The sequence below is a fragment of the Anticarsia gemmatalis genome, chromosome 30, assembly GCF_050436995.1.
Source record: "Anticarsia gemmatalis isolate Benzon Research Colony breed Stoneville strain chromosome 30, ilAntGemm2 primary, whole genome shotgun sequence".
NCBI classification, from domain to species: Eukaryota; Metazoa; Arthropoda; class Insecta; order Lepidoptera; family Erebidae; genus Anticarsia; species Anticarsia gemmatalis.
Window position 1 is genome coordinate 2,067,521 of NC_134774.1, and position 15,835 is coordinate 2,083,355.

The 15,835-nt window shown below is 37.8% G+C and overlaps 2 protein-coding genes and 1 pseudogene across 4 annotated transcripts; 2 read left to right on the plus strand and 1 right to left on the minus strand.

The window, feature by feature from the left end:
• Window positions 1-599: 599 nt before the first annotated feature.
• On the minus strand, window positions 600-7,320 carry LOC142985621 (uncharacterized). 3 transcript variants are annotated; one of them, XM_076133906.1, is made up of 7 exons: window positions 7,200-7,320; window positions 4,931-4,964; window positions 4,109-4,333; window positions 2,006-2,611; window positions 1,561-1,646; window positions 1,116-1,425; window positions 600-675 (listed from the first exon to the last, which is right to left on the minus strand). In XM_076133906.1, exons 1-7 carry the CDS (start codon window positions 7,227-7,229, stop codon window positions 617-619), a joined length of 1,350 nt encoding a protein of 449 aa, XP_075990021.1. In that variant the 5' UTR covers window positions 7,230-7,320; the 3' UTR covers window positions 600-616. The 3 variants fall into 3 exon arrangements, with proteins under 3 accessions (XP_075990021.1, XP_075990020.1, XP_075990019.1); XM_076133905.1 differs by having other exon boundaries at window positions 1,116-1,646; window positions 2,006-2,608; XM_076133904.1 differs by having other exon boundaries at window positions 1,116-1,646.
• A 3,761-nt stretch (window positions 7,321-11,081) lies between these two features.
• LOC142985508 (uncharacterized) lies at window positions 11,082-13,864 on the plus strand. Its single transcript, XM_076133720.1, has 2 exons — window positions 11,082-12,089; window positions 12,535-13,864. The coding sequence occupies exons 1-2, from the start codon at window positions 11,347-11,349 to the stop codon at window positions 13,847-13,849; spliced, it is 2,058 nt and encodes a 685-aa protein (XP_075989835.1). The 5' UTR covers window positions 11,082-11,346; the 3' UTR covers window positions 13,850-13,864.
• A 552-nt stretch (window positions 13,865-14,416) lies between these two features.
• Window positions 14,417-15,659, plus strand: LOC142985503 (cathepsin B pseudogene; annotated as a pseudogene).
• The last annotated feature ends 176 nt before the right edge of the window (window positions 15,660-15,835 follow it).

Genomic DNA, 15,835 nt, shown 5'->3' on the forward strand with positions numbered 1-15,835 from the left:
TATTAGTAATAATAAAAATACATCAATAATATAAAAATATCATAATTAATATTGTTAAATACGAAAAAAGAATCAGCGTCTGTTTATTTTGCCTTTGTTGAAGCAGGCAAAGGAAACAACATACACATACAGCCTAGTCTCCCAGGTTATTTAAATTATTTAATAAAATTAACTAAAAATCCAAAAAACATTGCTTTTTGTGATTCGAATTGCCCTGAAGTGAATCCAGCAAATAATATTATTTATTAAAATATAGGTATATTATTATTTTTTTTGTTAAAAACTGGCTCCTTGGAAGAACATAGTTCACGCATATTTATTATCTTTACAATTTTTATAACTTTACATTAAATGAAAACTTGCAATAATAATTTTATATAGTTTTGTACTATATAAAATTATTATTGCGAAAAAAGAAAAAAAAAGAATTAATTCATTTAATCAATGCATTAATTTGTTCACGAACAATACGCTAGGGCGTCTGATCAATTTTTACATAAATAATATCAGGTTATTTATACACGCCGTTGCATTCGGATATCTATGTACATGTTCAGGGTTTATAAGTAGGTACTAAGTTTTTAAATGAAATTTCACAATTCTATTGCAAAGGTATTTATTTCTTTCCAAACATGCTTGCAGCGTCATCCCCTAACTCTTTGAAAAGGTCTCCACCTGTAAATAAGAATAGTGTTATCACAAAAATAGTGTATACTCCATAAAGATAACTGGCACATAACAACTTGAACACAATTAGGTGTTTTAGACAGCAAACTGAACGTAGACACAGTGCAGAGGATGTTCAAACACTTCAACTACTTCGACACTAGGTTAACCTGTAGCTAGTTGTGTTCACCGGTCGGTAAGCGATCTGTGGGTTAAGCAAACCTCAGCGCGGTTATTCCATAGACGGGTAACCGCATAGTGGAATTTGAATTGATCGTCTCCGTGCTTCGGAGGGCACGTAAAATGTCGGTTCCGGTTGTTGTCAATTAAGATAACAGTCATTAAGCCACGTCAAAGACCTTCGGGCGGCTTGAACAACTTTGACACTAGGTTGACCACTAACATTACGATAAGAAGAAAACTAGATTAACAAACGTAGAAATATCTACCTGCATTCGGCGCAGCCGTCGAAGGGGCACCCAGTCCAGGTAAAGAAGGCATGCCTGCATCAGGTAAGCTTGGAGACCCTGGAAGCGAGGGCATGGCGGGAGCTGCTGGGGCTCCGGGCAGACCGGGAAGTGACGACATGCTTGGGGCCGCAGGAGCTCCGGGCATAGCAGGGGTGCTTGGAGTGGTAGGAGCTCCTGGTAGGCCGGGCATACTGGGGGTGCTTAGTCCAGCTGGTGCTCCGGGCAAGCCGGGCATAGTAGGGGTGCTGGGAGCGGTAGGGGCGCCGGGAGCTGCGGGCATGCCAGGAACGGTAGGGGTGGTAAGACCGGTAGGAGCTCCAGGAAGACCGGGCATAGCGGGGGTGCTAGGTGCAGCAGGGGCTCCGGGCAGGCCGGGAACTTTAGGGGTGGTAGGTGCGGTAGGGGCTCCGGGAAGGCCGGGCATAGTGGGCATGCTAGGTGCTCCAGGCATGGTAGGGAAACCAGAACCTGCGGGTGTGGATGGTATACTTAGAGGAGATGGAGTGCTTCCTGTAAAACCAAATAGGTAAGGTTATAGTAGAACTGTCCTTTAGCCTTAATTCAGTCGTAGAACAGTACCTAACTGTAATTTTGTCTTCATATATAATACCTTTTATTTCATTTTAAAAAGCCAACTCTCTAAGAATTGCTTTTACAAACATACGGGTAGGTACAATCAGCGCACACAAAGTGAAACAAGACCCGAAATGATTATTTGTAAACGAACAAATAATTATTCCGTGTGGGAATCGAACACACGACTCCCCGACGCAATGGTAGCGTAACCACTGCGCCACGGAGGCAGTCAGAAGTAACAAAACAATAAAAAATAGTTACAACATTTAAAAAAAAAGTCAATTTTTATTTACCTGTCATCATTTTACCCAAATCTGAGAGCCCTGGAATCGTTGGAGTAGTCATTGAACCACCAGGTAGACCAGGTATGGACGGCGTCGTCATTCCAGGTAACGGACTCGTGCTTAATCCAGGTACTGTAGGCGTGGTTAATCCAGGTAACGGAGAACTATTGGCTCCAGGTAAGGTAGGAGTAGTCAGTCCAGGTAACGCAGAAGTACTGCCACCAGGTATCAAAGGTGTAGTCATTCCAGGTAACGGAGTAGTATTGCCACCAGGTAAGGTAGGAGTGGTTAATCCAGGTAATGATGAAGTACTTGCTCCAGGTAAGGTTGGAGTAGTCAGTCCAGGTACTGGAGAAGTACTAGCTCCAGGTATTGTAGGAGTTGTCAGTCCAGCTACCGTAGTAGAGCTCGCACCAGGTACAGGTGTTGTTGGGCTTCCTGTAGCCCCGGGAGATGTGGCTCCGGCAGGAGTACTACCTGAAGGTGTACTCCCACTTGGCGTGGACCCTGTAGGTGTGCTAGACCCTGGGGTACTGCTATTTGGGTTTACAGTAGTTGGAGATGAGCTCGATGGTGTGGCGGGAGCTGCTGTTGTTCCGTCTGAGGCTGCGGCTGCTGGTAAGAAAGAAATATTTTATCTAAATATTTATAAAGGTAGCATTCGGTTCTTAGCGACCGCGACCCGCGACCGCGACCGGGTCGCGCGACCCACTGCTTAGTATGGATTTATATGAAGTACTAAACAAATCTAGCGACCGCGACGCGCGACCGGTGGGCGTGGCTAGAGAGCAGCGTGGCGACAGCGACTCGGTCGCATTGGAGGCAGTGCCGTCACGCGACGCAGGCGAGAAGCACATCAAAATGGCGGCATTTTCACCGAACGAGGACGAGAAGTTAATAGAATTAGTTATTAAAAACTGCTTATGATTTAACCTACAGTATTTTCTGAACTTTTCTTCTTTATAATTCAAATGTTGTTTTATGAGTATTTGAAAGCAACCCTCTTCTTCTCGTGATGTGAAGATTGAATCAATCCTCATTCTTTTTTCTGGAGGCATAGATAATAGCATAATAAGAATATCATCATCTTCTTCATCGTCCAATAGCTGCTGTATAACTTTTTTCCTAGCTGCGGAATAATTGTCCGACATATCGTACTGCACTAGAACACAACCGTCACCCGTTAAAACTGCGGGAAGAGTGACGATGTCGCCGTCGCTGAAATCCGAAAGCTAGGGTCGCCTCGCGACAGGCGACCATGGTCGCGGGTGGCGGTCGCGCGTCGCGGTCGCTATAAGAACCGAATGCTACCTTTAGGTCGGAGAAATAGTCTTTTCGCATTATAATGTGTGAATTTGTAATAAAATCTTTTCTCTACACAAAAAGCTCGATATTTGGGTACCTCACGAGGTCACTGAAAAAAACCTAATGAACCGTGTACTCATTTGTGATTCTTGAAGCCAAAGAGATTTTATTACTAGTTCATACATACTATAATGCGATAAGACTTTTTCCCCGACGTAATATATTATAACACGAAGGTGACTGACTGACATAGTGATATACCACAGCCCAAATCACTGGACGGATCAAGCTGAAAATAAATCAATCATTTTGGGCCTTTTTTTAAAGTGCCGGCCAACAAAAAATAATGGCATATCGATAGAGCTATTTGGAGAAATAGTTAGTATGGCACAAAAGTTGTAGGATGACTTTGAACTATGTTATACCAGTTTGAAGATTCATTATTTTTTTACCGAACCAGCGTGGTGGACTCTAGGCCCAACCCCTCGTTTGGAAGTAGACCCTTTCCAACGTTTGGACAGTCTTCTTCTTCTTGTCGTATGGTTAGTGGTCAACCTAGTGTCAAAGTTGTTCAAGCCCGAAGGCCTTTGACGTGGCTTAACGACTGTTATCTTAATTGAAAACAGCCGGGACTGACCTTTTACGTGCCCTCCGAAGCACGGAGACGCCATATTCAAATACCACTATGCGGTCACCCATCTATAGAATGACCGCGCCAAGGTTTGCTTAACCCACAGATCCTTTACCGGTGAGCGCAACTGGCTCGTTTGGACAATAATTTGTTAGGAAAAAAGATGTCTTAGAAACCTGCACTAGCGGCCGTAGGGGTAGACGCCGAAGTACTTTCAGCCACTGTAGTAGAAACCGTCGTAGGTGGCGAGCTGCCAGGAGTGACAGCATCAGGCGCCTTCGTCGTCAGTCCTAGGAAGTTGTTCAGCCAGTTCTGGGTGACCGGAGTCGGTGTGGTGGTCTTGAAGCGCGAGAGAATGTCTTTTAAGGATAGCTCGATGGTCTGGTCGCCTGATTTGAATACTGTAATAAAATGTATTTATTAGGCTTTGTTTTAATTAAGGTTTTGTACCTAAAAGTTAAATGGGACCCTATTATTAAGCGTTGGCTGTCTGTCTGTCTATTTGTCCGTCTGTCAGCAGGCTGTATCTCATAAATTGTGATAGCTAGAAAGCTGAAATTGTCACAAATTATGTGTTTTCGTTGCCACTACTAACAAAAAAGAAATATTAGGCTGGGTCCCCATACAAAAATCGTGTTTATTTCGTATTTTTTTATTATGATGGAACGCAACCTTTCGTGCGCGATTCGGATTCGCACTTGGCAGGTTTTGTTAAAATACTATAGGCATACTCGACAAATTACTTATTTCTGCTGAAACTGTCTAATTTTAATACAAAAGTGTATAAATACAACAGCACTTCGCTATTTACAATGTTAGTTCCATGTAATAGCGAGCGAGTGTATTCCTATTATATACTAGGCACGTTACCATACTCCGGGCGACTACTGAGAACATATTAATGCAAATTAAAAAAGGCCTATTAGTATTTTGTCTCAGCTGAGAACCAAATGATCAGCGGTCTAGGAGTAATTATAACAATTATAATCAATACTTACTAAACGATCCGATCCCTGCGTTGCAAACCGCAAACTGGAAATTGAAAAAAACATGTAAATTAGCGTATCCTAATGATGTCGTCCTGGCCGATATTCGGCTACGGCCAGTTTAATTGAAACCATCCAATTGTGCAGGACTTTGTTTATAGTGTCCAAGTGTGTGCACAATACACAGGTAGGTTACACTCTATTTCTTTACTCTCGTAGACTGATGGGACGGCTAAACCGACACGACCAGTGAGAGGTCAGGCGCAGGACAGACGGCTTTACGTGCTCTCCGAGACAAAGCACGGAGGTCTACGACCTCGAACCGGACAATCTCAGAGATTTTTTTAACAGAGAACTCAGAAAAGACTTTTTGGCGCGACCCGAGGCTTGAACCCGAGACCTCTTTCACGGTAGTCGCATACATTACCGGCGCCACAGACGCAATCAAGGAATATATTCATGGCAATTTGAGCTCACGACACTCACTCGAAGCCCTGATTCTCTACTACTATCGACAACCGGTTAGCTGGCAAAAATGTATCAGCGTCTCTATCGGGTGTCTGAAGAACTATTTTTAAAGTAAATTTTAAATGTGAAGCCCTCGGTACTCGATAGCTTTCATGTTTCCAAAATCTGTATCAATAGAACATCGCCCTTCAGGTTCTAACAAAGATGAAGGCGAGTGAAAAACGGCTAACATATAATTCCTTAAAGAATCATCATCATGGCTTAGCCTTTCTTCCAAACTATGTTAGAGTCGGCTATCAGTTTCACCGAATGCAGCTAAATACCAGTGTTTTACATGGAGCGAATGCCTATCTGACTTCCACAACCCAGTTACCTGGTCTATAACACGATTGTCTTCGGTAAGACTGGTTGTCAGATTTTCAAGCTTCTGACTACTGTTAACGACTGTCAAAGATCTTCGAAATTGACAGCCGGGACCCACAATATAACGTGCCTTCCGAAACACGGAGGAACTTGATATGTATATGATGGTCACCCATCCACAGAACAACCTCGGCAAGCGTAGCTTAACCTCAGAGATCGATCCGCGCGGCTGTTGTTAACTAAGCCACGAGCTCCTCGAATGATTAATTCCTTTATAGAATAAATACAAAGCTAATACCATATAGTTCAATATAAAGGTACCTACACAGTAATTAGTCATATTAATATCAATTATTTAATTGTAACAGCTGTTTAAACTGTAATAATATAACGATTACTCATTAACGTTACGCAAATGAGTTTAATACAAAAGGTACTTATTAGGGGCCTCAAAGGTTAAGAAATATTGCCTTTATTGGTTCGACAATACATTGACGTTAGGTTATAGTCACTCTTATTGTACATACTTAATCGATTAATTTAAATATAAATAAATTAATTTAGCTCCAACCCAAGTGGTTTGCAGTTTCGAATCCGAAGCAGCACACCAATGACTTTTCCAAGTTATATTAATCATGAAGGAAATCATCGTGGTACAACTTTCCATGCCTGAGAGTTCTTTAGTAGGAAGATATACAAAGTCCTTAACCCGCAACTGGCTAGCGTGGTGGACTCAAGTCCTTACTCCTTCCTCATTACGGGAATGCACTTTTTAGTCTAGAAAAAAATAACCCATTAATGTCCCACTGCTGGGCAACATTCTTTTATAAGAAAGGGGTTAGGCCTTGAACAGACGTCTTACACGGGCCAAGGGCGGTTATTTGCAAACCTACGAGAACTGTTTACACAACTGTCAGCCACGCAAAGTTTCATCACGATGTTTTCCTTCACCGTTATAACAAGAAGAGAGAGATAGAATTTCGTCAATTGTTTTCATACATTTGCTGTATCTATTAAATAATATAATAGCCACAGTATCATATGATGAAAAACTCCTTAAAAGGTCCTTAAAGCTGTACTTTATAAACAATTTCAACAAGTATTTTTCACGAACTACAAATAATATCACAGGTCCACCATATTGATTTAAAATTACGCGTGTGAGAACTTAGAATCCGTCACACACTAAGTAAAAAAAAACAATAATCTATTGATAATTACTTAACAATATCTTTGTTTAAATACGCACTTATTATTATCGCTGAAACTAGATTTAACTTTACTAAATAATTATCCAAAAATCTGACAAAATAAAAAACTAAATTTCACAGAAAAAAAAAACAAATTCCAGTCTATTGTTTTCAAAAATGGCGGGAAACCAACATGGATGACTCAACTTATAATTACGACTATTTGCTCAATAAAACCACTGAATTAATGCAAAACTCACCATGGCAATTAAAATTATTAATTTCTCCATGTTTAACGTATAAAACTTAAGTTACAACTAAAGTATTTTTGTCAAATTATTCGGTTTCAAATCAAATATGGCGCACAATTGAATAGATTTGGTTGATGTTGTGTTTGTACAGATGGTTAGTTCGAAAATATTGTGTTGTATCGCTGTTACTTGGTATTTTGGGTTACGAAAACAGCGATTTTCGAAGGTAATGACGGTAAAATAAAGTTTTGAAGTGAAGGAAAACATCGTGATGAATGACATGTCTGAGAGTTCATTAACACAGTTCTTGAAGGAATAAGGCTATAGTTGTTACCTTAAAATTGGTGGCATGGTGCATTTGAGGGTTCACCTATCTTTACTTACTTATGTAAAATTAAGTTTTTTTCTAGTAGCGTAAGCAGAGACCAAAAAACTCCGTTATTTAGTCTCTGCCTACCGCTACCTATGTGAAAAAAACTGTCCTGTTATGTAAGAATATCTGTAAACCGGGAGGAGACGTCCAAGAAAAACATACCTAGTATACCTACTATAGATCATTTTAGCGATGTCTTGCAAAAAGGTTAGGTGCGTAGTACTCGTAAACAGTGGTCGTAAGAAGTATGGATGTGAATAAAGCAAGTAAAAATTGTAAGGATGGTACCAAGTGGCATTTATTTGGTCTCTGCCTGCCTCTATAGTAAAAAGTCCCGATTTTACTTATGTATGTATGTATATTAAGTCCCGTTAGTATTAGTATATAGTTAGTCTCGTGGGGAGCCCATAGCCAGGTGCGCTCACCGGTCGGTAAAAGATCTGTGGGTGAAGCAACCATTGGCGCGGTCATTCTATAGATGGGTGACCGCATAGTGGTATTTGAACTGGGCGTCTCCGTGCTTCGGAGGACACGTTAAAAGTCGGTCCCAGTTGTTGTCTACTAAGATAACAGTCGTTAAGCCACGTCAAAGGCCTCTCGGGCGGCTTGAACAACTTTGACACTAGGTTGACCGCTAACCATACGACAAACAAACAAAACAAGCTGTAATAATTAAAAATCTAATTTATAATATCTTATAACCGCTATGCTCTCCGTCTCTCGCTTACTTTAGAGCCCTACTTAGTTACAATCGTGGCCCAATCCCAAAGATTAGTTCAAAATAATAATTTACATATTATTGACGCAAGGGACTTTCAAACATAATAAATAATAAAAACATGACGTTGACTTTGACATAATAAGTATTATTTTTCATTTAAAACCCTTCAACTATCACCATGGCATAAACTTTATTTCAATCCGTTCAGTGTTTTTTCGTGAAAACTCAACAAACAGACAGCATTTATGTTAATAACTAGAGGCTGCGGAAACCCTTCTCGTGTAAATGCCGATCCCTCGGAAACTCCGGGATAAAAAGTAGCCTATGTGTTATTCTAGGTCTTCAGATACCTATATACCAAATTTCATCGTAATCGGATCAGTAGTATTTACGTGAAAGAATAACAAACATCCATACATACATACATGCTCACAAACTTTCGTATTTATAATATTAGTAGGACTAGCTGACCCGCGCAACTTCACTTGCGTCACATAAGATATGTCATGATTTTCCCCGTTTTTGTTACATTTTTCGTTGCTACTCCGCTCCTTATGGTCGTAGCGTAATGTTATATACCTTATAGACTTCCTTAATTAATAGGCTATCCAACAGAAAAATAATTTTTCAATTCGCACCAGCAGGTCCTGAGATTAGCGCGTTCAACCAAACAAACAAACTCTACAATTTTATAATATTAGTATAGATAGGATGTAGATATTACCTGTGTGAAATATTAAAAATGATATAACACAATGACGTCAAACATGACCCAATATAATATTGTAATAATATTTATAAATAACATCGTCTGCAAATTTGCATAATAATTGAAAACGACACAGTTCGAAACAGATACTAAGACTTCTAGACTTTAAATAGCATTAATACATAATTAATTACTTTTTCATCGTATGATTTGTGGTCAACCTAGTGTCAAAGTTGTCAAAGGCCTTTGACATGACTTAACGACTGTTATCTTATTGACAATAACTGGGACTGACATTTAACGTGCCTTGCCAAGCACGGAATAACCGAAATGCATTTTTACTTATCGTATGGTTAGTGGTCAACCTAGTGTCAAAGTTGTTCAAGCAGCGCGATAGGCATATACCTTAACGACTGTTATCATAATTGACAACACTTGGGACCGACTTCCAACGTGTCCTCCGACACACGGCATAACTTAAATGAAAATAATGATAGCCAAAGTCTATAAAGCGGACGGTTTTGAAAACCATTGACTATTCTATAATAAATGTAACCCATTAATGTCCCACTGCTGGGCAAGGGTCTCCTCCCGTAATGAGGGAGGGGTTAGGCCTTGAGTCCACCACGCTGGCCAAGTGCGGGTTGGGGACTTTGCATGCCCTCAATAAATGTTTGTAAACAAGTTTTAGGCATGCAAGGTTTCCTCACGATGTTTTCCTTCACCGTCACCGAAAAGTCATTGGTGTGTTGCCTCGGGTTCGAACCTGCGACCACTTGCGTGGGAGGTGTCGAGTTATGCCACTCGGCTATATTTAAATTATTAAGGCAATGTGGTTAAGGTCTCCACGCTGCTACCATTGCGTCGGGCGGTCGTGGGTTCGATTCCCACACGGAACAATTTATTTGTGCGATCCACAAATATTTTTTTCGTGTCTTGTTGTATTTCGTGTCCGTTGTGTATGTATGTAAAAGTTCCCGTGACACAAGAGCAATTCTTAGTGCGGTAGTTGTTTTTAATAAGACGAAAAGAATTTGGGTCTCGCTTGAGTAGATATTGGTTAATAAGCAAACTAATAATATAATTAATTATCGTTGTAACAATCAACCTTTGATTTGAACCTTCTATACCTTACATGAATGACAACTACTTATACCACTCGGTTATAGTGCGCAAAACTAAAATTTAAAACGTATAGTCGTAAAAATGGTCATAAAAATAATTTTATTATTAAAATATATGCAGTGTAAATAAAAATGTGGTTTCAATGTTGGATTTCCTTAAACACGTTTCTTTACGTGACAGGTAATAATAATAATAAAATAAATTTAACCCATTAATGTCCCACTGCTGGGCAAGGGTCTCCTCCCGTAATTATGGAGGGGTTAGGCCTTGAGTCCACCACGCTGGCCAAGTGCGGGTTATATTTCGGGAGGAGACCCTTGCCCAGCAGTTGGACATTAATAGGTTAAATTTACAATAGATAGTCTCTATCAAATTAATACACTTTACCTAACCCAGAAACCGAACAAAACACCACGTAATTACACTACTTAAACCATAGACAATTAAAACTAACAATTTTAAAGTATTTCCAACAAAATATCAAATTTACAAAATCTAATTTTCAGCAATGGACGTTTCAAAATCAAAAGACAAATCAATAAATCTAGCTCTGGAGACAGTGTTAGAATTCAACAATAAAGACCCGAAAGCAGATATAAAACTCTTAGACAATATACAAGACATGATAGGTAAAGTTAAAACGCAACTAACTAAAAATAATTTAATAGCGCGAAGGTCTTTCAAGCCTGAAGAAATAAAATTCACTAATTTTATTCAGAGCGTCATTGAAGTACTCAAATCATATAGCGACGAAGACTTACAAAACTTTTTCGAAATACTAAACGTAGAAATTAGAAAATTCCACTATCGCGGTTGTAAGTTTTACGAACTAATGGACAACTACAATTTGAGAAGATTTCTCGGGAATAATTTAGTCTCTATAAAAGATTTGCTTGCTAAGACTATTCGTACGAAATTAGCTTCGATAGTTAATCGAATTGAAAATGACGATTTCGAAAATGAAGAAAAAGATGTGATTGACTATATCAATTCTTTGTACCGAACGAATTCTGTGAATAAGTTCAAAAAGTTTTTAATCAACATCAACGATTATAAAAACAAAAGCAGGAAGAATTCAGATTTGAAAAAAGTTATCCGTTCCGGTCTACGCAGCATAATATTCGATCATTTCACGAAATTGAATAACAACGCCCGTTTGGCGTTAAAAAATAAAATTCTGGATTATTGGAACCATTATAATGATGTAAAAACCTCTCGAGTGGCTACTATGGAGAGTTTTGGAACTTCAAAAAGGAAGAAACATGTTAAATATACATTTAAAACTACTAAAGACTATACAACGATGCGACAAATGTATGTAGAAAAGAACTTAGATTTAAAATACGATCCAAATGCTTACAAACGTTTTGAAGAACGGAAAAATAAACAATCGGTTGAAACTAAAAGACAATCAGATTCCAAAGAATCTAATGTAGACTCGGAAGTAAGTTCGGAAGAAAAACCTAGGAAACTTAGCATTGAGGACGGAAAAAGCGATAATTCTGATAAATATACAAAAAACGACAGCCCCGAGAGACAAGAGACGAAACCACAGCATAAATATTCAAGAGATTCGAGATCACATTTGAAAAACAAAAATGGCCGCGAACACAAAACAAAAAAGAAAGGAAAAACAACAACCGAGGAGGTTTATACCTTTAAACAAATGTACGTAGAAAAGAATTTAGATCTAAAATATGATTTAAATGCATACGATCATTTGACTACTAGAAATCATAGAAAAATCAAGAAAAAATCACACAAAACTCTCTATCCGGAGTTTGAAAAGTCTACGGCGAAGTTCCGAACGACAAGAAAGGCGGTTATACAGACGACTTATAGAAAGAGAAAGACATATTTTAAGAATGAGAGAGAAGATACAGATGTATTGACAACTAGTCCTGCTTTCATTGAGGTCGAAGTTAAGAAACCTCGAGCACCGCAGAGAGTTGTAAAGGATAAGAAATTTAAGTAAGTATTTTGAAATGTCTAGTATTTTTGGTAGAATTTGGTCTTCTCAATTTCGGACGGACACTGAAAATATAGTCCGACAATCGGTTGAGAGCCTTGGTTTGCACGATTTATTTAGATTATTTATAATATTAGTATAGATAATTAGGTAATAATTTTGTGTGCCTTCTTCCAAAATAAAGTATCTGTATCAAACAGGTCACCGTCAGCTGTATAAGACGTGTCACTGATGTTATAAATTCTGTATGTTGTATACCTCCAGCCGCGAGCCTTGCATACAAGACTCTCTACTAAGTTGTAGACTATAGCTGTACCTATGAAAAATGCACAATATGAACTTTAAACGGTCTACATTACTGTGCAAAACTTCATATTGTGTTTAAAAGATACCTTTTCGTAATAAAAGCGATCATAGACTAGTAACATAATCATATTTCAATTACAGAATCGAAATCCACTTGAAAAAAGCTCAAAAATCTACCCAAGATATAGAACCAGTAACAGTACGTAGTACAGACCCTCAAAAACGTTTCAAAGTCCTCCCTCATGAAGTCACCCATGACTACAGACGCTACCCCGTATTCTCAGTCGAAAACCTTTCTTTAGAAGAGTTTCAGAAACACAAAGAAGTTATAAAACCTCAATACAGAAGGTCTAACGTCAAAATAATTAACACAGATAAAAATAATACTGTTACTATTGATAAAAATGTTCTAACAAGAATTGAAGAACTTGAAAATGAGTTGAAAGCTGTAAAAACACAAATAAAAAATGACACTGAAATTATAAAAAGATTGGATAGTAAAGTACGCGAAACGGAAATTAAGGAAGCGAATTTTAAGATAAATGAAGATAAAATATTAGAAAAATCAAATTATGATGATAATTTGGATACGGCTAAAACTTATAGAATTGATGTTAGTAAAATAAATCAAGAATTTGACACGCAAATTACTGAAAATTTCAACGATATCAAATTGCGTTCTCTTGAAGAAACGCATGATTTTAACCCACAAATAACTTTGGATAACAAACTGAATTTGGAAACCACGGAAAAACAGCAAGAATTGTCGAATAATATAATAGATATTAATCCTATAACTCAAACCACACCTTTAGATTATAATCAGAGACAAATTACTGTTGAATCAAGAAAAAATATAGACAATTTTAACCCAAAATTAATGTCAAAAGATGACAGTTACTTTACGAAAATATACGACCAGTTAGAAGATACAACACAGCGTAATTTCAAAAATGAATTGGACAGAATTTATTCCGAAAACTATATAGACACACCATCTACAATAGGAACAAGAAACATCAAAAATGTTTCCGTTTCAAACAACGTCGAAAGCGAAAAACAAATTTCAAATTCCCAAATACAAACTACAACAGAATCACCCGCCAAAATCGTCAATACGACAACGGAATTGACAACTTTGACAGCTGTCACACAACCAGAGATAACGGAAAAAATAGATTTAAAAACTACGGAAAAAATAAATTTAAAACAAGAAACAGAAAATATAAACATTTTAAATGTAACTGAAGCATTGGAGAATGTAACTTCGCAGTTAGTTTCGAGTCAAACGCTTATTTCAGATTCTACTCCTGAAAGCACTGTAGAGAATAATAAATTATCTACTAGTGGACGGACAATATTTCCAGAGTTACTCGGTGGCATGGACCGGTTCCAAGACGATGGTACTCTACTAGACAGTTCTGAAAAAGTTATAACTTTATTAAAAGATTATTAAATAAAAATTGTTTTTTCTTTTTTAAAGACATCTCTCGCACTATAAATTGCCTTGTGTCGCGGGGACTTACAAACATACAAACAACGGACACTAAGTACAGCCAGACCCGAAACTAATCATAATCTCGTTAATAATCAGGTTGGATCAATTTGCTTTCTTTCAAAAACTGGTTGATCAACTATCACCCCCAGTTTCTGAGGTACATTTTAGCGTTAGTTTATCTATTCAATAGCGTTTAAACTCTTATAAAAATAAATTATAAAAAACGCTATTGAATAGATAAACTACTGCTAAATGTACTCAGTAACCGGCGGTCAGACATGTCATTCCTCAGGATGATTTCCTTCACCGTTAAAATTGGTATCTAATGTCCACGAGTCGGTCGCCATAATAATTTGCATGCCAGTAATTCTCAACCATTTTTATCAAACTACATTCTTTTAAAACATAACTATTATAATCGCGATAAATAACTTAAATTATTATTTCGCAACATATTTTAAATAACTAAACAAAGTATATAAGCTGGAAAAATGATTTTTAGAACAGTTAACTGGTACAAACATAACAATGATTTTAAAAACAATAATTGTGTTGACATTATTATCCAAAATGGCCGTCAGTGCTGACAATTTACGCGCCAAATTCAAGACCTTACCTCGTCAAGATTTTATAAAACATTTCAATAATCAAAACTTTACATGGAAAATGGAGAATTACGATCGACAATTTCACGTTTGCAATTATTTTGACGCAGAAAACATTACTGATTATCCCGTAAAGAAAACGGTCGTGAAAAATTTACCAACGCATTTTGATGCGAGAAAAAAATGGCGGAATTGTGCTACTGTGAACGAAATATATGACCAAGGACAATGTGGGTCGTGTTGGACGTTTGGTACAGCAAATACAGCTTCGGATAGATTTTGTATTCATGCAAATTTAAACGTGCATCTTTCCGAACAAGATTTAGAATGTCACAAAACCCAAGTGTGTGACGGCGGGAACCCGCAACAAGCTTTCAAATTTTGGGTCGAAAAAGGCCTTGTTTCCATTCATTGTAAACCTTACGATATAGAAAAATTAAGGAAAAATCAATGTATTACCGAATGCGTAATTGGGAATTTAACATATGAAGAAAATAAGTACTTTGGTGAACAATTTTATCGAGTAAGCAGTGATTCTGATGTTATCAAATCGGAAATTTTTACAATGGGGCCTATTGAGGCTGGGTTTTTCGTGTACGAAGATTTTTTTTGGTATCGTTCTGGTATATATATACATCAAGCGGGAGAGCTTAGAGGTAGGCATAGTGTAAGGGTCTTAGGTTTTGGGGTTGAAAATGGCATTGAATATTGGTTAGTCGCGAACAGTTATGGGGGAAGCTGGGGCGAAAATGGACTTTTTAGGATAAAGGCGTTTCAGGATTTGCTTGAATTTGAGCAGAAGATGCTTACTGGGTTGCCTAAAGTGCCTGTACAATAAAAAGTGTTTTTTTTATTTGATTTTAAATACTTGAAACGTAAAATGTTTGTATCTGCTAAATGTACGAAAAATAGATATTGATAATTAATTAATGTTTTCTTATTTTATTTTCGTTCCCCTTTTTCATTTCTCGCGTCTTCTCATTGAGGGTATAATATGCTTGCATCGCGATTTTCTGCACTTAGTTAATAAATAAATAAATAAATAAATATTATTGGACAACTCACACACGGTCATTTGATTCCAAACTAAGCAGAGCTTGTACTATGGTAACCAAATAACTGATAAACATACTTATATACTTCTAAATACATACTTATATAGATAAATTAACGTCCAGGCTCAGAACAAATACTCGTGCTCATCACACAAAGATTTGTCCCGGGTAGGATTCGAACCCACCACACGCTGCGCTACGGTTGTTGCGGCGAGGTGACCGCTTAAACCACTGCGCCAAAAGTTCAACTTAGTACTATTGAGTCTCGCTTCTTATTTGACATT